This window comes from Melanotaenia boesemani, chromosome 1 (genome assembly GCF_017639745.1).
Source record: "Melanotaenia boesemani isolate fMelBoe1 chromosome 1, fMelBoe1.pri, whole genome shotgun sequence".
Classification (NCBI taxonomy): domain Eukaryota; kingdom Metazoa; phylum Chordata; class Actinopteri; order Atheriniformes; family Melanotaeniidae; genus Melanotaenia; species Melanotaenia boesemani.
The window spans coordinates 20,085,145-20,106,423 of record NC_055682.1 but is presented as its reverse complement, the minus strand read 5'-3'; the positions used below and the strand labels follow the sequence as shown (position 1 = coordinate 20,106,423).

The following is a 21,279-nucleotide window of genomic DNA, read 5'->3' as shown; positions in this document are numbered from 1 at the left end:
CCCAGTAAAGTTGCTGACTAAGCCATTAAATTAGAATTATGAATTTTTCTTAGTATACACACACAAAAACTGTTGACTGAAATTTTTTCAACTTTACTAAAATATGTGGTGAAATGCGTTCGAATGCATGCACACAGTGCAAATTGAATCCCAGCCATCTTATCTCCATCTGCTAGCCTATTAAACATATGAAATTTGGTTCATATCGCCTAGCCCCAGGAGCAACGTGTTTACTAGGGTTGGGCATCTAAGGTATAATGCCGATCCAATACGCATCTCGATACTAAGTATCCGATGCGATATATTAACGATACATGTGTGGCATTTTGCGATGCGGTATGATACGATTTACACCCATATCACGATATGATGCAATAATTCAGTACTATTTAAATAGATCAATTTCATGTAGTAATGTGAAAGAGGATGCAGTGCCAATGAATTAGTTTGATTTTTTATTAACCAAGTAAAGCCAGGACATTTTTACAAACTGTTTTTTCTCTCAGAGCTTGAGTGTTGGTTTACAGTAAGGCCATTTTAAAACACATGGCATATACTTAGGCCATTTTAAAACACATGGCACATACTTAGGCCATTTTAAAACACATGGCACATACTACTTAGGCCATTTTAAAACACATGGCACATACTACTTAGGCCATTTTAAAACACATGGCACATATTTAAGTATTTCCAAGAAAAACAATGTATGAGTGCAATATATACTAAAATATATATGTTATTGCCATAGAGCGCGCGGAACTGGTGGCAAGCGGGGCATGGAAAAAATTTTCAATACTTTTCTCACCGCTTCTGGAGCTCGTAGCTACAGGGGGATCCGAGCTGGAGGAAGGGGATGCAGGGACACTGGCAGACGCTTCCACAACAACACCGTGGCGCCGCTTCAAGTGAGATATCAGATTAGTCGTACTGCCCGTGTATTTTACAGATGCGCGGCACATTTTACAAATTGCAGCTGTCTTGTCAAGTCGTCCTTCTTTCTTGTAAAATCCATAGTGTTCCCAAACTTTGGACTTGAAACTAAGTGGAGGATAAATGATCTTGGCGTCCGACATGTTTGTTTTGCTAATTCGCGCTTCCTGACAACTACCTGTGGGCGCATCACTGGCTTCATCCGCGCAGCCCCCATGAGTTGTAGTGTAAACATCCGCAAGTCCGTTGCTTAGGCCTACTTTATGTAGGTCGTTTAAATTATGCGCTAAAACAGGTTGACAACACTTGTTAATAAATAAACACATTCTGTATTAAAAGAATAAGCCGTATCTCAGAAAAACCGATGCATCTCGCAAAAACCGATGCATCTAGATTTGCTTCAAAAGTTTTATTCATCCTCTGCTGCTCTACCGATGCACTCGCATCGTGCACGCGCACGACCGCGTATCGATTCATTTCGGTTAATCTTCCCATCCCTAGTGTTTACACATATTTTAAAATCCTGGTTTTCATTGGAATAACATTATTTTTTTTGTATCATTTCTGAATTTATTGGCAGTGAAACAAATAACTAAATGAAATACCTGCATGGGAACCCTGAAAACTGCACTGCCAATGTTAGTTCATAGTTCTTACTTCGACCAGGAAAAGGGGTGCTACAATAGCAATAACTTCATGTTGATCTAATTTTTTATTTTAGTTTTCCCATCCTTAAACTCTGACATTTAAAACAGTGGCAAAGAGCACATTTTATGTCTTCAGAGAAGCCAGACTTTGTGTCACAGGTCAACTCCTTGACACAAATTCTAGCCCTCCTGCTGCAGCTCAGATGGACATAAGCCTGTTTTCCACATGCCTGCCTCTGCAGCTGTGCATGCTCATATCTGGGTTACACAGAAAGCATTTTCCTCTTTTCCACGAAGAGAAAATGTGCCATGGTTACCCTTGGAAAAAAAAATAGACAAAAAAAGATTCCAAGTATTGGTTCCACCTTCATGGTAAATTGAGCTGCATTGTGGCAGCACGGCAAACTCTGTGGAAGTGTAATTATATTGGTATGGCTAGGTGCAACAGCTGCCAGTAGCACTAACCTTGGTGGTTTACATGGACACTGAAACTCATAGAAGCTGTTACAGCCTTAAACTGCTCTCTCTATGTGAACACTGTACAGATGCATCAAAAGGAAATACGTGATTACCATTTTTACATACTGAAAGTGAATCTATGTGGACTGATTCTGCTTTAAGTTGAACATCATATTTGTTTGGAAGGATACTTAGGGAGCTCAACTCCCACGCCACTGTGTTAACATGACTCTCCTCAACAAGATCAAGTCTCTTGTTTGTCCGTTGGGGACAAAACTGGTCTTTCTGCAGTCCTAGAAACAATGCTGTGGATGAGCGTGTGGGCTGATGCGCTCGCGTCTGCCAGCGACTTCTGACGTCTGGAGAGAGTTTAGAATTTGCAGAAAGTTTCTCTTTTCCTTTCCTCCCTGCATTTTTGGCAGCCTGTACATTCTGTGGTGGTTTTCAAAACCTTGAAGTCAGGTTGCTGATCAGCAGAAACAGACGACCAGGTCAACCAGAAAAGTAGGAGTAGGAGGAGACGGCAGCACAAGGCCCTGTTCATGAACGCTGTAGCATCTGCTTCTGCATGTTAATAAAAGTTTGTCCATCATGATGGAAACTTTAAATTGTTGGATAAATTCATGATTTTTTATTACATCCTGAACTACTGCTAGGTGATGATCATGTGCATATTTGTGAGTAGTTTTTGTTGAATGAGAACAAAGCTTTTGGCATTGACTTCAGGTGTTTCTGCCCCATTCTTTAATATTTTGAGTGCAGCCATGCTCTGATGGAAAGGGCAAATATTAGCACATTCCTGGATGTGGCAGGCGGGAAGAACTGTGTATCAGATGATCTGTCAATGTGACAGGGCCAAGGACACGTGGATTCTCGTTAGAAGATATTTTACTGAATAGTCTCTCTCTTCCTCACACACACACACACACACACACACACACACACACACACACACACACACACACACACACACACACACACACACACACACACACACACACAAACACTGATAAAAGACTTACTTTTTAACCATTTTCCTTCTCAAGGACATACAAGCACAAAGGGCCCTTATATTCCAGGACAAAGTCTAACAGAGACACCGTCATAGTTCCACATTTCATCAATATTCTCTTGCTGGTGAGGGGAATGTACGTCATTGATATGTGTCTCATGTAATCACATTGAACTTGTGGGCATTAACATAACAAAACCAGGAAATATCCTGAAAATGGTTCATTTTAAGATAAGGGTGTCAAATGCTGTAAGTTGACAGTTTTGTATTGTTTTGTATTGTTTGGGCTTTGTATTTCAGAACGAAGGACAAACGAACCTTTTCATCTCTGTGCTAAGTTTGAAGTGCTGGCAATAATGACATAATAAAGTAAAGGGGTTTGGAGTTGCTATTTTGTAAAGAGTTATGAAGTAAATCTGTCTAAAGCTGGATGTTTTGGTTGAAAAGCAATGAAAAAAACAGACAAGCTGCACCTGGGAAGTGTGGATGTGTGATTTAGGGAGTAAATGCGAGATTAGGGTCATGTCCTGTCAAGATGTGATGACATACATAAAGACAGCATGGCTGTATGTGGGTCTGCATGGAAAACACAGACTACATGTATCACATGTTGCAAGTGATAGCCAGAGATATTTTCATATTTCCTCACAATAGTGAGGCTTAACAGCTTCACTAAAACTTGGATCATCTTTACTGTATAAAAATCTACACTTAGTAAATAAAACTGCTCTAATTAGCAAGTTTTAAAAAATAGAATCAAATGGTCAAACTTTTATGTCCAAACAGGGTGATATAAACATAGACATTGCAGCTTTTCAGAACTTTATGATTTAGTTTTTCCAGCTGGTTACTTTTCTGTTTTGGTAACAGTTGTTATCAGAGCTGTTCCCAGCTGTAATATCTTACTCTAAAAACATGTAGAACAATACCTGCCCAGCAGACATACACAGTCAGCAACCAGCTGCTACCCATTTAGTTGTCAAAGAGCTAAGATCCAGTTACAAAAACTGTGCAAAAAAATGAATGAAATAAAAACCTAATTTTTGCTAGGAAAATGCTTCTCATCCTTTCAACAATTCCTCAGGATGACTCAACCTCTTCTTCTTCTTTATTCACTGAATGAGGCTCTATGAATATGCAAATTTAAGACTGACTTGGCCTTGTGCTGTGTGAAGAAAGTCCACTCTCCTGGGTTAGCTGACATCCTGACCCTATCTAGCCTGGTGCTCCCAGTGAACTCCAGTTCAAGTGAGCAACCTTCTCATCGCTTTCTATGACTCACCAAAAACTATGGCTCCTCGTTTAGCCTTTTTGAGTTGTCCTTGTAGTTTGTTAACTTCTCATTTAATCTGTTCTTTAGCACAAACACATTAACTGCATAGCGTCACCCAGCAAGAAGTCAGGGTTGGTTAGAGCTGGTTCTTTCAAATGGTCCTGCAATGGACTGGCGGCCTGTTCAGGGTCTCCATAGGCTCCATTCCTTCTATGATACTGCATTGAAATAAGCGGGTATAGATGGATGGATGGATGGACGGATGGACGGATAGATGGATGGATGGTCGGTCTACATGGGCTTCTTTGACATCACCTTTCTCAGACAGTTAATGATGCACTACAGATTCAAAGCAGAATTCCTCAACCATAGCAATGATGACATCATAATACATCATGATTTTACAGTCTATCATTTTACACATAAAAACATTTGATGTACTTATTAAAAACTTAAAGCCCCATCCCTTAAAATGAGTTTTGACAGAAAGACCTTAGCAACCATCTTAAGGGGAAAAAATAAGGTACTCTGTTTCTTAACCATAGTACTACATAGTTTATAATGAAGGAAAAACCTGATGAAAATGTATTTAAAAAGTGTCCAATTCAGTCAGATTTTACCCTGCCAGCTATCTGCCCTAGAATAAACATGTTGGCAAAACTTCTGGACTTACCACTGTTCTACTCACTGTTCACTACATCTACATTCATTCATTCATTCATTCATTCATTCATTCATTCATTCATTCATTCATTCATCCATCCATCCATCCATTCATTCATCCATCCATCCATTCATTCATCCATTCATTCGTTTTCTAAACTGCTTAGTCCAATTCAGGATCGCAGGGAGCTGAAGCCTATCCCAGCAATTAAAATGCGAGAGGCAGGGTACAACCTGGACAAGCCGCCAGACTATCACAGCAGAGCAACATAATAAACTTACATGTAGCCAATAGGATTAAAATGAATCTGGTTGGGGATCAAGATTGGGTCTTATATGAAAAGCAAGAGAAAGTATGGAGTTAAATACTGCATGTAAGTAAATCAGTATGAAAAAGAAACTTGTTGAATAAAACCTCCAAGCTAAAGTAAGCCATGCCCTGCAGGCAGCTGTTGATTGTTAGCTTGCCTTTGGCTCTGACATCTCCAGAGAAATGTTGTCTTGAATCTGGTTGAATGCATTTTAAAGGTACTCTGGAGCTTTCTTAGAAGGGTTTGTTTACAGCCAGTGATTTTTGTGTTGGGGAGATGTTATCAGAGCTCAGGAAGTCACTTGGCTAACGCCTTGGTGTTTACACTGCAGAGTCCATCTTGGGCCTCTGTGACCCATTTCTGTGATTAGCTTTTTAAGTCCAAACAATGAATCTACACAAGCTTGATTATTTCATTTGATATTGCATTTGTACTTTGGTCTGTTTTTATTTAACAACACTCAATTCAGTCAGTGTGACTTTGCAAAAATGTGAATCATATATGTAAAAAAAAAAAAAAAAGAAGTTAAACTTCTTCACAAATGTCTTGTTGACTGGTGAGAAGGGCTCTTTCTGTATCACTTGCATATTTTAAATAAATTACTACATGTATACGAGTTGACTGTAAGGTTCTTCCATTGTGAAACCATACAATACTTTCTCCATCACAACACATTGAGGTTTCTCCATTTTTCTGAAGTACCCTGTGCCAATATGCTGCTTAAATTTACTCTGTGTAATGTTCCTGTGGTTAACAGAGAAGCTGCAGCACAGCAGGGTTGTCTGCCGCTCAGGACAACACCATTCTTTGTGTTTGATGAAAATAATGATGCATACCGTGTCTCTGTAGCGCAGTCCATAGTTACAGGAAATAGCTGACAGCAGGAATGCTCCTTCTCTCTCCTCGTCTGTCTTTTTAGGAATCAGCTCCACCACTGATTGGCTGGCTCCTTCATACAACAACTTCCTGTAAACAAGCCATGCTGCCAAGCACCCTCCTACCCTCCACCTCTGATCTCTAGGGATCTCCATTTGACCCCCTCATAGACCAGAACAATTGCTTTGAGCCCTTTTGAAAGGGTCACTTCTACATTTTCAGGAGCAATGGCCTCTAGTTTGAAAGGACGACTAACTGCTAGTCTGATGTGAGATAAAGTCCAGGAAGTGTTTCCTGTGAGGAAGATGTCTTAACATTGTTTATAGGTTTTTTTCTGCTCTGCAGACCTCGCATAGTATTAAAAAGAGGATGTTGTCCTGCTCGACAACAATTGACTGACAGTTGACAAGTGAAAGACTAAACCATGTTTCCAATGCTTTAGCAGCTCAAATAGTCATCTATTCTATTCCATGTTACTTTGGTGTAAGCAGCAAAGACACATTAGATTGAATATTTATGGGCTGAACTGATATTTTACTGTGTGTTAGCTTTTTGTTCATGTGTTTGTATCACATATGTGTTTAAAAAGGTAACAAAGAGTGTTGTCCAAAATGAATCATCATACTTTTCTTTTCCTTTTCTTTTCAGAGCATGAGCTCTGTTGTAGGTAAACTAACTAGATATTTAAAATTCTTTTTTTTTTATTATTATTTTTTTAACAATAGTAGTAACAATGCTAATTTTACAGTTTAAGTAATCAGTTTTATAGTTACTTTTTAAAATAAAAAAACAAACAAACAAACAAACAGAAGAAACAACAGTTCATATTTCAGACCGTGTTGTGGTGGTTATAACCATTACCTCACATAAAGAAGGGTGCTGGTTGAGTTTCTATGAGTTTGCATGTTCTCCCCATGCATATGTGGGCTCTCTCTGGGTACTCTCGACTTCTTCCTATAGTCCTTCCATAGAAAATGGATGAATGTATATTTCAGATATTACCATAACTAAATGAAATGAGATCTGACTTTACTACATGTCAGATGTAGTAAAGTGGGGCACTGTGTTGGATTTCTTTCTCATTACCTGGGTTTAGGAGAAGCTCTCAAGTGTCATAGTCAAAGTTCTTCCTGACTTTCATGTTAATCTGTGTCTGAGAGATGTAGACTTTAGGGTTGAGAGAGCTTGTGTCAAGTAAATCTAATATCACTTCATAGTAATCTTTAAGCAAATCCATAATTCCCCATAACAATCCTGCTGATGCAGCAATTTTGAGTTCACAAGCGGTAGTATGCAGAATGAGTGTACCTGTTCAGACAGTTGGAGCTCTGTGTTTGGTCCCGAGTCCTGGCTGTAGTTCAGAGGAATCTGGATCACCTGGTTTTTGATGGGATGCTGGATTATAGCCTGGATTAAATCGAAGTATTGGATTTATTGTTTTTCCACTGTATGTAACTCTATACTGTATATGATTAATTTTATGCTTACCGCTGTTTGCCATACAAAATCAAGCTTTAAAGAAGTTTGTGTTGGCTGACTTGAATGAAGCAATGGAACTTTTATTTGACTCTCATCTTTTTTTTGGTTTGCCAGGTAAGTGGATGGTTTGCAGACAAACATGACTGCCAACAAAAGTTCGAAAGCTGTGCCCCATGGAGGAGGCGGTAAAGCTCCGCGGGACATCCCTGACAGGTCAGTGAAATCTGGGTCAGGAGGGGCATGCTAACGTGCACTTCCAGTCACATGACATTGGTTTCAGAGTATCCATCCTGTCCTGTACTTATGAGCTCAGTCATTTTCAGACAAGTCTTTAGCAGATAGCCTTTGTTCATTCACTCCTGGGAAACGCAACCGATGATTGTCAATCAAAGCCTTTGCAAGTGTGATCCTGTTTCCTGGACGAGGGCCCCATTCAACCCTGAATTGTGAGTACTGAGCTTGTGTTAGCATGTTGAGAGCTGACTGGGTCCTGCTGGGAGAGGAAAACAAACACTGGAAATACTGTGTGACATATACAACATTGTAGAATTTTTGATCTTTTAAAAGCTGCAGTAGATAAGTAAGAAAGGGTGTTTTTGTCCTCACTGTCACACGACCTAGTTGTGGTCTGATGGCTGATTTTGATGATTTTGAAGAGGTTTTTTGGGAATCGTGCTGCTATTGATAAACTTGTTTAAAGAAAGCTATTTTTCTAATGGGAAATGTTGAGAATTTCTTCTCTTATTCTCCATGCTAATGGGAAGTGGTGGTAAACACACACATATTCTGCAAAACCAAAAGTCACCTGCTGCAGCTGGTTTGGGAAATGCAAAGGTCTTGTGGAAATGGCAAGCCACTTAAATTTAAAGCAGATGTTTTTAATGCACTTTTCATGAAGAAGTTTTATTTGCTGGTGAATGTCCATGTTTACAACAACACAGTAGCAAAAAGCTATTTGGCTATTCCTTTAGATAATAATTGTGCATTTAACCTGTGTCTCTTTTAATATAGTGAATTGGCATCTTAATAGAACCTTAATGGAAATTTGCAGTGTTGGTGGGCTCGTGTTACATATAGAATCATTTAAAGCTCATGAGACACAAAGCAAAGATTCCTTATTTTAACAGATGGAGGGGATTTATTTGTATTGGATAGAGCTACATGATGCATTCCTCCAAACTTTGAATATAAGCAGGGCTTATTTTTGGGAACAAATTGCTCATATGCTGAAGTCCTTGGTCAATTCTTGTTCTGTGATCTTCTGCACAGGAATAATACAAAATTTACCCTATACACAATCTTCTTCTGATGTTTTACTTGTAATAAAGTCACATACCTTAGAGATTTTAGCCTAGAGAGATGTTATGGCAACATACCGGCAGATTAAAGACTTTTATTTATATGTCATACGTTCAAGAAATGCACATTCCCAGCATTCACTGAACCTTCCAAAGCCCTTAAACATGCAGGATTAGAACTATAAATAATAATTAAGATGTGACAGGCAACTGGTAGATGATAAAGTTTGCACATGTTGAACTATAGTAGTAATGGTGCTGGTTCTGTAAGCAGTCAGCTCTCTCCAGCCCGGTCAGTAACGGGAAGTGGCTTGTGGTTAGCATGCTCTGGAAGTCTGAGTGGAAGCCAAAAGCCAGGTTGTGACTGGCATTCAGCTTTTTGTACTTTACTGTATGTGTGGCCAGCCCAACTGAAGCTGACAAAACTGGCCTTGGTTTTATGAGCATGATCCAGACCGCTAAAAACCCCTAAGTTAAAAAAAAAAAAAAGTGGGAAAAGAAAGAACTCAGCACATATTTTATATTTTTGTATAATTATGAGGTCTTTTTGTGGCAGTCCACATTTTGTTTTACAGCATTAGATGTAATCCTTGCTAAATGAAGCCATGTTTTGACTGAATGTCACCAAGTTAAAACTAAGAAAGAAATGTGAATAAAATCTCTCTGCAAGTCTTTAAAGATTTTTTTCAGAGTTACTTCAGTCAAACCAGCAATTTCAGAATGAAGTCAGACAGAAAAGGCATTTAGTATGTTTGTATACAGGAAAGGAAAACACATGCACAGTGTCTTGGATACTCAGAAAGCAGAGTGTGATATAAGTCTGAATATCTCCTTCCAAATGTACATATTTATAATTTATACCACATTAGTAGACTCTTTGCTGTGCACCAGCAACACAGAGTTCTCACCATACTGAAATACGGAAAACAGAAAATGTGTATTGCAGTTTCTTCTGCTTTCTCCCAAAACCTTCACCTCAGAGATGATGTTCCCTGTCAGGCTTCCTGCAGTATTCACACTCACTGGCAGAAGTTAAGTTCTGAGGTTTTGCCAGGAAGCCAGAAGGATTTTAATTTTCCAGAAATCCTGATCCCCACTGAAGAGTTGCAACACCTGTTCACTGCTGATTCAAAACATCAGTCTGCTCAAAAGTGATTGTATTTAAGAAACTAAGTACACCACATAACTTCATCAGTCGTGTTTGATTAGTTGCACTTTTTAATTGAGCACAAATTTTCCACTCGTAGTTCCATTTTATGTTTCTACACATTCCAGAGGGACATTTTATTCTTTTTTGTTCTATAGTAACCTGGCAGCCGGAGCTCTCTGGTCTAAACTCATGGATGTTATGATTTTTAGTTCAGACAAGGTGATGAAAACACAGAGCACCAAGCACAAAGCAGAGAGTATTAACAACAACAGCCTTTATAAAACTAACATGACCATAGGCAAACAAACACAAATGGAGGCTTTACGAGATATGAAACGAGCAAAATTTAGCAAAAGCAGGAGTCCAGAACAAAGGAAAAACGAAAAGTTACAGGAAACAAAACAAAAACACAAGGATACGCCAGAGAGGATGAAGGATATACAAGTTTACAAGCAACAAAGGGAATGACTTTGGTCTAAATAAACAGCATTAAATGGTGAATAAGTCATAGGTGAGACCAGTGAAGCCATGGCAGGCAGTCAAAAAAGCGTTAAGGCTCATACTGATGAAATTAAATGACCAGAGAGAAAATAAAACAAATTATTTGAAGGGAGACACACAAACACACACACATAAACAAAAACAATGAGCTGAAGGACAGAGGAGCAAGGACATGGAAGAAGTAGGCTTATTAAAAGATCAATGACTTTTGTATTCTTCCAAGAACCTATAATATATGTTGCTAAGATGCATGTAGTCATTTTCTAAGTGAACTGTCATTTAATTCCATCATAAAGTATATCATACTGCTGCAGGCTTTAAAGAAGATCAGATTTAATTGACATTCATTTATAATGACGGCTCTGAAGCAAGAATTCCTCTAGTTTGTACCCCTCCTGTTTCTTTCTTGCCTCCAGAGTTCCCACATCTCAGATGGTATAAGCTTAGTTGGGAGTAGAGGAGGTGAGGACAGGAACTGAAGATGTACAAACTGAGAATTAGCAAAGAAAGACAGCACAGAGGAGACAGACAAAAGGTATTCACAAAAAACAGAGAAATTTATATAATTACAGGGAAGGAACCAAAACTGAAACAAAAGCCTGCAACCGTGACAGTAAAGTAAAACAACATGATAATCTGATAAAATGGTCGACAAACCCTTCAGAAAACTGATGTCAACTTGCAGCTGTTTAATCTGGGTTCAGTGAAAATGAATTATCCTGTTGTCCAACCAAAACGGGACTTTTACAACACGTATTTAGGTGTTTTGTCAAAACAGCACAAAATCTAACTTATGTTATATGGTTGGGAGTGGAATTTCTCCTGCATCTATCCAATCAACTACACTCAAATTGGCTTTAAAGAGGACGCTGTTGATACCAAAAAAAAATTCATCTATAATACATAACATGCATCTATATGTAAAAGCAGTGTAGCGTATGTGTATATTTATACATTTGAATTCCTGATAAAGCTGCTCTGATTCAATTTTTTTCTTTTCACTTGTCAGATGGCTTTACATATCAGAAACTGGGACTGAAAAGCAGTTCATTAAGAGTCTGAGTCAACTCACAATCACTTAAAGGTGCAGCATTTAACAAAATCAAAGGTCAATGAAAGAAAAATGTAATATATTAAAAACTGTGTTTCTATTGGTATCTATTTGATAGGTGCTAGAGCACTGTTTGGGATAAGAAGTGTGTTAAAGGGCACATAGAAGAAGCCATAATTTTGAAGTAGCCACATGTACTGCAGTCATTCCTGAACCTGAGGCCACTGGATCCAGCCACAGATGAAAACACATTTATGTCTGTGACAGCCACTTTCCATTTACAACTGTGCTTGGTATTTGAAGTGAATTCTATGCCCATCTTTACCATAAGATATGAATAATTAAAATGAATTCTTAAACACTTTACCATAATAACATGTCCAGACTGTCACTGTGCTCTAATAAAATCCTGATTTTATAGCTGTTGTGTCATTTAAAAAAAACATTATTCAAGTCATTCTAAAACAACATTTGGTCTATAAATTCAGCTACACTTACATGCAGGGTCTAAATGAATTCTTTTAATCACAAGCCAGATTAGCTTTAGCTTAGTGGATCTTTTACAACCGTACAAAAAGAATTTCAACTGTCCAATAATTTAGAATTTATGCACAGAAGTCAAAGATGTTCAAAGTAAAACAAATAAATAAATAAATAGTTTATGTCCTTTGAGTCATTGGTTGTTGAACGAGGAGGTGGGGGTTTTATGTTTATGGCAAGAGGAATTCATAATTTACACACATGAATTTGACCTCTGTGTTAACTCCTCCTTGAGTAGAGGCCAGCTGCCACGCCTGGGGAATAGATGTGTGCCTTGCTCGAGGGTATTTCACTCAAAGATGAGGAAGATTGACAGTGTTTGATTATTCACTCCCCTCATACCCACATTTTACCAGAGAAATAAACTTGACTCTTCAGGTTTTAAGCCACTTCTCTAGCTTCTTTTCAAATGTTTGCAGCACTTTACTTTTAGTGGAGTCATAAGGATATGATTGTATTTATCAACAACCAAAGCAAATGGTGGTATATAAACAGATAATGCATGATGATAAGTTTTAGTCAGTTAGTTGTTTTCATGATGTTATTAGACATCTTAGGCATCTTTAAAAATCTTTTTATTTAACTCCAGGCATGAATTGTTGCCATGATTCTCGGTCTTCTTGAAGGGAAGTAAGATAAGATACCTCCATCATACTAGCAGCTTGCAGGCACCTAGCTGCTATAAAAGTCTTTTCACCCTGGAGCATGAAGAGTGAAACCAGGGAAGGGCAGATAGGTGTGAAGCCGGATCTGTTCCAACCTGCATTGTTGGATCACTCTCTGCAGCCTTTAGCTTTCTCCTCCCATAAGTTGTTACTCTAACCAAGACTACATGTCATCATATCACCCATTACTTTGCTTTCAAAACGGTTAGTCAGCTTCCATATGGGAACAAGGTTTCTGGGAGACTATGAGTGATAAGGTGTCCTTGATCTGTCTGGAAATTTCGCTTTTCTGATGAAATTTTGAAAGAGGTGAGCACTATGAGGAAATGTGTATGAGATCTAGACAGCAGTAGAGTCAGCAGTGAGCGTGGGACTCCTCCAGTATGTCGTATCACTTAGCTACAGACACCAAAAAAGGCTTTGAGAATCTGAGAGGGGTAGCAAAGCTTTTACAGGTAAGAGTTCTGTAATAAAACTCTCATGGGGATACTGGTTTCTGTGTGAGGTCCGCTGTGAATATCTTCAAGTTATTTTGATGATGTGGAAAAATCCACAGTGGCATTTTAATGTAGTCTATATTTCTCTTGGCCTTTATTTGAATCTGATGTTTCCAAAGACAGAATATTTTCCTGCGGTTATTCTAACTACTGAGCTCAGGTTTTCATTTTGTCTTTGATTTTTGGAAACAAATTCACATGAAGCCTTGTTGTTCCATCTGTTCCACATTGAGTTTCTGTTACTTTTCTTGCTGCAGGGTTGATTGGATCTGTTGGAAGCACTTATGATTCCCCTCTTCTGGTTCTGTCAGACTGAAATGCGTTATTTTAATTTCATACTAAATCTTAACATTTGTTCACACCTTTCTCTGTCTTGCTTTAGGTGCCAATCTGCATCCCCGTGCCCCGCTGTCTCTGCCAGCCAGGTTCAGAACCAGCAGCCCTTCCTCAGTGACAGTGAGCACTCTGGCAAACAGAGTAGGTACGTCAGGACTGACGGCAGGTTCCTGCTGCGTGCCGGATGGAGCAGCAAGACAGCTAGCCTGTGCAGCGGTGCATCTCTCACAGGTGACACTGACCCCCAAGGCCGTCTTCTCAAATCAAAGAGCATCAGCTGCCTGGAAAACAGGCTGTCCATCTACAGGCCTCCAGCTCAAACCAAATCCTCTCAGGAGAGTGACGACGTCCAGGAGCAGAAGGAGAAACAAGGAGATCTCCCTGCAGGGGAAGGACTTAATGGTAGGCCTCTGAACTGTAGCACACTATCACTGGGACCTTCCTCTAACCAAGGCCACAAGCGCACCCTCTCTCTCACCCACTCAGGGGGAGGTGCCCCTCCCACCACAATCCGCAAAAAGATCTCAGAATGGGAGTGCAGAAGGGTGTCATTGCCTAGGATGAGCTTGTGTCTGGATAAAAGAGGAGGGGAGTGCGTGGGGGGTAGTGAGGGCTGCCCGAGTCTGCTCTCTTCTCCCTGCAGCGAGAAGACTTTTGACTTCAAGGGTGTCCGCAGGATGAGTACGGCATTCTCTGAATGCTCCTTCACGGGGACAGAGGAAGAGAATGGAGTTTCAGAAAAAGATGGTCTAGGTCGTTTTCAGAAAAGGAAAGGCAAGACAGAGTCCTCAGGAGCATTTGTACGCTCCCTGTCTGCCCGTAAAGAGACGTCAGCAGTTCTCAACAGGATACAAAAGATAGAGCAAGCCCTAAAGGATAATCCAAGCCCTTCCCCTCCACGTTACCTGAGTAACTGCTATGCTCCAGACAAGACAAGACAGAAGTCCTTTGTGATTGGTGATGACTTGGACAGTACATGCACCAGTAAGCGAAGCAGCATTTGCTCAGTGGCCACTGAACCTGACACTGTTTTGGTGCCAGATAAGCTCTCTAAACTCAGACAAAGGTTTAGTGTGAGCTCGACCAGGTCTGAGAGCCCAGAACCACCAAATCAACAGACCTGTGTTGGCACACCAGTCAACCCCTTACCTAAACCCAAACGCACTTTTGAATATGACGCCAAACGGGACCCAAAGGGCATTTTATCGGCCAATGGACTACCTCCAGATAGAGCCTCTGAGTCTCCCCCTCCTCTGCCCTCGACTCCAGCACCCAGCATGACACGAACAGCTAAGACCGAAGGGAGCAGCCCTGTCAGAATCCAGGACAGGTGAGGCAAAGTCAATGGTCCACTTATGTTTCTCCAATCATTTAAGAGAAAATGTACAGAAAAGTTTGTTTCCTGCCTTTTTTACACTGAAATGTTTATGGCACACCTCATGACTCCACTTCATGGTAACCTGCTTCTTCTAAAGAGAGCTGATTTGTTTTGGTCTACACATCATTTAAAAAGCCAAATACGTTCTGAAAATGAATGCAGGTCATCTAAACAAGTGTATTACTTTTCACACTAGCTGGCAAACATCATCCCTTTTTTGTTTGAGGGTGTTGCCTTTCCAGATCATCCCTATGTGAAATCCTTAAATGTTCATTCCTTGAACTCTGTTTAACATTCCTGTGGTAGCAGCAATTTCAGACCAGGCTTTAAAGCCACAAACTGTTGATGGCGAGTTGTGACCACGCCGTAGTTCCTCTCACTAATGTAGGCCAGCCATCATTTTCTGCAGCGTCTTGACATGTGATGCTTGTCTTTCTCTGCACACAGAGCTCCCAGAAATAGTGAGATATATGCATGTTTGCTGGTCTCTTACCTGGAATTTGCTCATGATTGGAGCACATGTTGATCATGATTTTTCTTGTGTTGTCATTAAGACTTATGATTTTAAGTTCTTAAAGAACTGGACTCTTAATAACCTGTTCAGAAATAAAAATGTCCATCTAAACTATTTCTGTACCTTACACCTTTGGAATTAGACACTGATTTTCTTCTTTTTGATTAATCTGTGTCTTGGTCTGCTTTTACAACTCTGCTGTTCAGAGAGTCGTGTGAGTCGGAGGATGCCTCCAGTTTGCCTTCTTCATATCCATCCTCACCCACAGAGAACGGCACACTGACCACAGCCACCCGGAGCCGACCCACTTCCAAAAGCACTTTAGAGGAGAACGCTTATGAAGACATAGTAGGTAAGCACAAATATTGAATTTTTGCTGTGTAAAGATGAGATAATTAACTGATTAACAGAAAATGTAACTGTAGTACAGTTGTTGTTTTTAAGTAAATCTGTCAAAAAGAAAAAAAGGCTTTAGGTTTAGCCTCTTCAAAATGGAGAATTTTTATACTCTGAGTAACTTCAACATATTTGGGTTTTGGACATGGCCAAAAATGTTTTTCAGACATAATATATTCACTTTATTAACTTTTGCAAGGTGGCTTTTAACAGAAGCTCAGCCACCACTGACAGACCAGATGCCTTTAAGCAAGTCTTAAGTCTGAAGTCAGCCTGAGTTTTCAGTGTCACATACTGTAGGTGTGTCTTTTTTTCAACTGCTGAGATCCTTGAGGTAGCTTAGCATGAACATGCAACCTGTTTTGGAGCAGTTTATGTTGAGTGTTCATGTTCAAAAACAAACCATCTTTTTACTGAATCTTTTCCTGATCAATCAGTCACTAGAGGGATTATGATGAAAACACAGATGGTGTTAAAATGTTAAGTCTCTGGTTTGTACAATAAAGCTGTAAATTTATCAGTAAACTCCAGCCCTTTTTGCTCAAAAGTTAGTTTGTCTGTTTGTCAAGAATCTACAGTCAATTAAATGCATTCACTGTCATTTGGTCTGAGACCAAATGAAAGCTAACTGAGTTAACTGATTCTCAAGTGAGAAGTTAATTATGAGTGACATGTCTTCATTTATACATCTTTCTTAAGAGTGAAAAGTCAGGTGGTTGGTGTATTCTGTTGTTGTAGAAGAATCATCAGAAGACGTCCAAAACACCCGTGATAAAAGTGACTATGCGCAGATCCTGAAAAGGAAAACCTCGGTTTAAATTAAAAGGTCATAACTGCGGTCATTGTACCTGTTAAAGGCTTTGTCGAGCCAGCGAGCACAAAGAAAACCTGGCTGTGAGGAGCTTGCGCCATAGCACACAGCTCTGCAGAGACTGTGTGTAATTTCCAACTATGGTATTGTTCTGCTGGTGTAACCAAACACAGCCAAATGCATAGTGATTTTTCACAATTTTTTTATATTTTATGGATTGATTGATGAATCAGTTCTTCATGAGATGATACACAGATAAATTAATAATGAAAATAAGCCCTAGCAGTTTAGTTGAACTCATACATAGTAAATTATGTGATTTAAACACTGGTTACAAACTAGAGAAAAAAAACATAAATCATAATACACATTTTTTTTTTAGCTTTGATGATGCAGTTACATTTGTCTAATGACTCTTTTAAATAATGTATTATAAATTATGTAAAAATAATAAAAAAAAACAAACAAAACAAAACAATTTTTTTCTGAATGGAAAAAATGTCTCATTGCTGAGAGACAGTCTGATGTTTGGTGAAAACAGCCCCATACAGTAGGGTCTAATTTAATAAGGCTGTTTGCTCCTCCTCATCTTCCTCAGTGTAGAAGTGTGGAGTTCAGAAAGTCTCAGTATGGGACCTGTCAATCAACAACAGCCTGAGATTAAGATTAATGAATGATATGCTGTGTTTTCCAGTCCACATTCTTTACACGCTGCTGTCCAGCGAACACATGCTGGTGATGAATAACTCACACACTGAAACTATTTTAACAATTAAGATGTTGTAATCAGTAATAACAGCAGCTGACAAAATGTACAGTTTTTGGGTTTGAAATCCTGATGAACGCAGTAGTTTGTTCTCAGAGATGATATGCGTATGAAATACTGGACATGGTGAAGAGCCAAATTCCTTTCCACTAGCAAATGACCCCAGGCCTTCTGCCCAGTTCAGCTGCCAACTCCCCCGTTGCATATTTAATGTGGTGAAAATGTGTGTCAGTCAGTGTGAGTATACAGGCTCGTGATGAAGTTTGGACTTCACATGCAGTAAAATGTTTTCTCCCTGAAATATTCTTCATGGTAAATACTCAATGATTACCAAATACGGACTGAATTTTTTTTGTATGCAAGTGTACTATTACTTCACAGTCCATTACTACCATTTCTCAAAGCAAATCTAGGATCAGTGTCTCATGAGAATTTTTTTCTCCTCGGCTGAGGATGTGAAGTAGAAGAGTGAGTGTCTGGGCATGACGGATTTTCTTGCGATTCCAACAAAGCTCCCATTGTTCATCCCGGGCTGTGAGTGTAGACTTTGCCATTTGGAGACTCATTCTCGATGGTCTTTGTTGTTGACCAAAACTTTGTTTCTGAGTGATTATAAAACTTCCAGTGGCCCTGAGGTGCAAAACACATAAGCCTGGATAAGAAACAGTAACAAAACAAAAGAAACATTTTAGGAAACTTCATAATACAGATGAAATTGTCATTTTGAGAACCAGGCAGAGAGGTAGGAAACTACTGTACCCTGGTGTACAAGGACTCACAAAGCCCTAACATATGCTCTGAACCCTGTGAGGAGATCTCAGGACATCCCCTCTTGGTTTCTGACACCTGTGTGTGATGTCAGCTGTTTACCTTGAGAGTTTCAGACTTGTGATCTGTGCTTTAGTCTTACCACAAATCCATGACAGACTAGGATGTTTAAGGAATTTTGAAGTGCTTTTAACTGGTGCAGTTGATAAATGAAGTGCCAGTGAATGATGTGTTTACAGGGTGATGAATCACACCCTGTACCGCAGTGACTCTGTGATTCAACCGTCTGCTTTTTCTTACGAATAAATGTGAGGCACCATGACGTGCATAAAAGGTGATTCAAAGATTACACCTAGACAGTTACATGCAATTTGTGTACTCATTGGGGTAAAGCATGCCAAAAACACTTGTGCATTCTCCCAGATTATGTCTTCAGCTATTTTAATGATAGTTTTTTGGTGCTGCTGGATGTTCATATAAAGCTACAAACTGCTCTGCTCTACTTGTTTAACTTTAGAGCAGTGCCATATTGTATCTCTACTCTTCATAGAGTTAGCTGATACAGACATAGTCATGGTATTTTGTTCTGTGCCTCACTCTGCCCAGAAAGTCCATCATGTACACAGAAAATGTACAATCACAGTGTACAGCTGAGGTGTGTCCCCTCCCTACATAATGCTGTGTGTCTGGGAGTGTGTCAAAGAGAGTGCTGGATGTTTGTAATCAGAGGAGTAGATTAGTACCCTGCAGTACATAAGCAGCTATACAGACATATCATTTTCCCAGCAGGCTCTCATTACAGTATTGCTCCAGTTTAATGGAGTAGCGGCACAACGTGGGGCCAGACTGAGCCCTCTTATTCTACTCCTCAGCTTTAACGGTGCACAGAAAATGACTCCTCTCAGCTAATTTACTGTGTTACACAACATTTTGCTCTCAAGATCCTCTGGCAGTGTACATCGTCTCTGTTTGTAATGCAAAGGTGCGTATTGCAGGTTCAATCATTAACCTAAAAATAGACATGTGAACAAAGCTCTGGCTGTCTTTTAATCTTAGATGTTTCCAAAACACTCACTTATTGTTTGAGCTCATCAGATTTTCCAGTAATGTACGCAGGAAGAAGCACAGTCACTGAATGGATACCTTTTTTTTTTTAAGCTCCCTTCATGTATTTCAACACCATCTGGCTCTGTTTTTATTCTTCACTGTGGTTTCTTCTCGTTCTCACAACCTTTTGCAGACCCTGCCAAAAAATTATTCTCAGAGCACATGTCTGAATAGACACGGACTACGATGTTACACAAGTTCTCTCTTTATTGAAGTTGGGCCTCTGCCAGGTGACATCAGTGAAAGCTGTTCAATGCTCTGTAATGTTCATTTTCTTCCCTTTTCCTCCTCCATTTATTGCATGTAGTACATGTACAGAACAGTAGCAACACCTGTGCATATTGCATCCCAAAAAGTTACTGACAATAGATTCTTGTTTGATTGAGCACAATCTCTTTCTTAAACCTCAGTACTTCTTTTAAATTTAAAGGTATGATTTAAATGCACACAATTCAAACCAATTTGCATTTTACAAGATGTGAAAATGTCCATAATGTAGGCTATTATATATTTGAACAATGAATAAATGCTTGTTTGAACACTTTAGTTGCAAGAATCTCAAAAAAAGAAGAAGAAGTAAAAGAAGGATAAGAAGAAAAAGACCCCCATCGTCCTTTCTGTCTGCAGACAGTTTGCATGCCTGGACAGTGACTCATCAGCAGTGTTGTGTCCAGAAGTTTCAGCTGGGGCCAAAGGGGCTTGTGGGGCCCAGAGCCAACAGCAACTGTTTAGAAAAAAAATGAGTTCAATGAGCCAGCTGGGAATGACCTTTGACTTACCTTCCATGACTCATCTCTTTTTGGACTATCTGTAGGGAGGGTCTTTTGTGCCCTGTGACACCCTTTTTCTGTCCTCTGTTTACCCTCTGTGACCCCTTAGCTTCATCTGTCTTCTGTCAGAAACAGCCTCTTTTCCATGAGGAGCTGCTAGCTTTGGTGCTGACGCTGAATTCTTTCTTCATCTCCACAGAGAAGGAAAATCCATATGAGGATGTTGACCTGAAGCGGAAGAGTTTGGTTCGGAAGTCTGGTCTGTTGGAGAGCAACAGATGCTGGAGCACCATGGACAGGAAGCTGAACTCTCCGCCTCAAGTAAGTCATAAGACTGTTGACATCAACAGCACTGATGTGTTTTTCTGTATCAAACGTGATAGAGATGTTTCCCTATGCCAGCTAATATCCTTTGGGTGTCAGTGCTGAGTCCTGGATAAGCTCTTGTAAAGAATCTTTCACCTCATTTGTGTCACTGCAGGAAACAGTTTGACATGTTAAGACCAAGGCGACGCTCACGGAAAAGCTCATTAGTACAGACGCTCTGGCCTCACTCTTATTCTGTTGTCTGATACAGCTGCTTGTCTGGAACACATCAGAACAGAAAATACACCTCTGTCTAAAATACAACCAAGAAAATTTCACTGTTTTGATAAAGAAGTTCATTCTGAATTTTGTTTTATTTATCTTTGTATTTTATGCTAAAATAACTTACCTCTTTAATTGTGAGAAAAAAAAACAACTTTATATACTGACCCACAAGAAAAGTCTGTTTCAGTTTGAGCTAAACTATATAAAAAAAGTCAAATAAGTTTTGGAATTGTGTTCTGTGGAGTGATGAAACAAAAGTAAAACCTCTTGGACCTACGGATCGTAGTGCTGGAAGCGAGGAAGCTTGGGCATCATTAAACCTTCCAAAAGGAGAGTAGAATACAGTGTTATTACAATGAAATTGTGGGTACTCCGCCCAGCTGCAGTGCACATTAGACAAAAGAAAAATATAAAAATATTATAAAAGATTTAAACAAAGTAAAAATATAAAGGATTAAACAAGGGTTAAAGAACACACTTCTTTAAT

At 39.5% G+C, this 21,279-nt stretch overlaps 1 protein-coding gene across 3 annotated transcripts in view; it reads left to right on the top strand.

The window, feature by feature from the left end:
- dennd2b (DENN domain containing 2B) overlaps window positions 1–21,279 on the top strand; it is a 57,840-nt gene that overhangs the window by 9,203 nt on the left and 27,358 nt on the right. For 2 of the 3 annotated variants that reach the window (XM_042007896.1, XM_042008707.1), the window contains exons 2-5: window positions 7,768–7,866; window positions 13,738–15,021; window positions 15,790–15,935; window positions 20,401–20,522. In XM_042007896.1, coding sequence (XP_041863830.1) covers window positions 7,793–7,866; window positions 13,738–15,021; window positions 15,790–15,935; window positions 20,401–20,522 — 1,626 coding nt within the window. In that variant the 5' untranslated portion in view covers window positions 7,768–7,792. Of the gene's footprint in view, window positions 1–7,767; window positions 7,867–7,940; window positions 8,100–13,737; window positions 15,022–15,789; window positions 15,936–20,400; window positions 20,523–21,279 lie in introns of those variants that run through there. The other variant, XM_042009432.1, reaches the window with a different exon arrangement.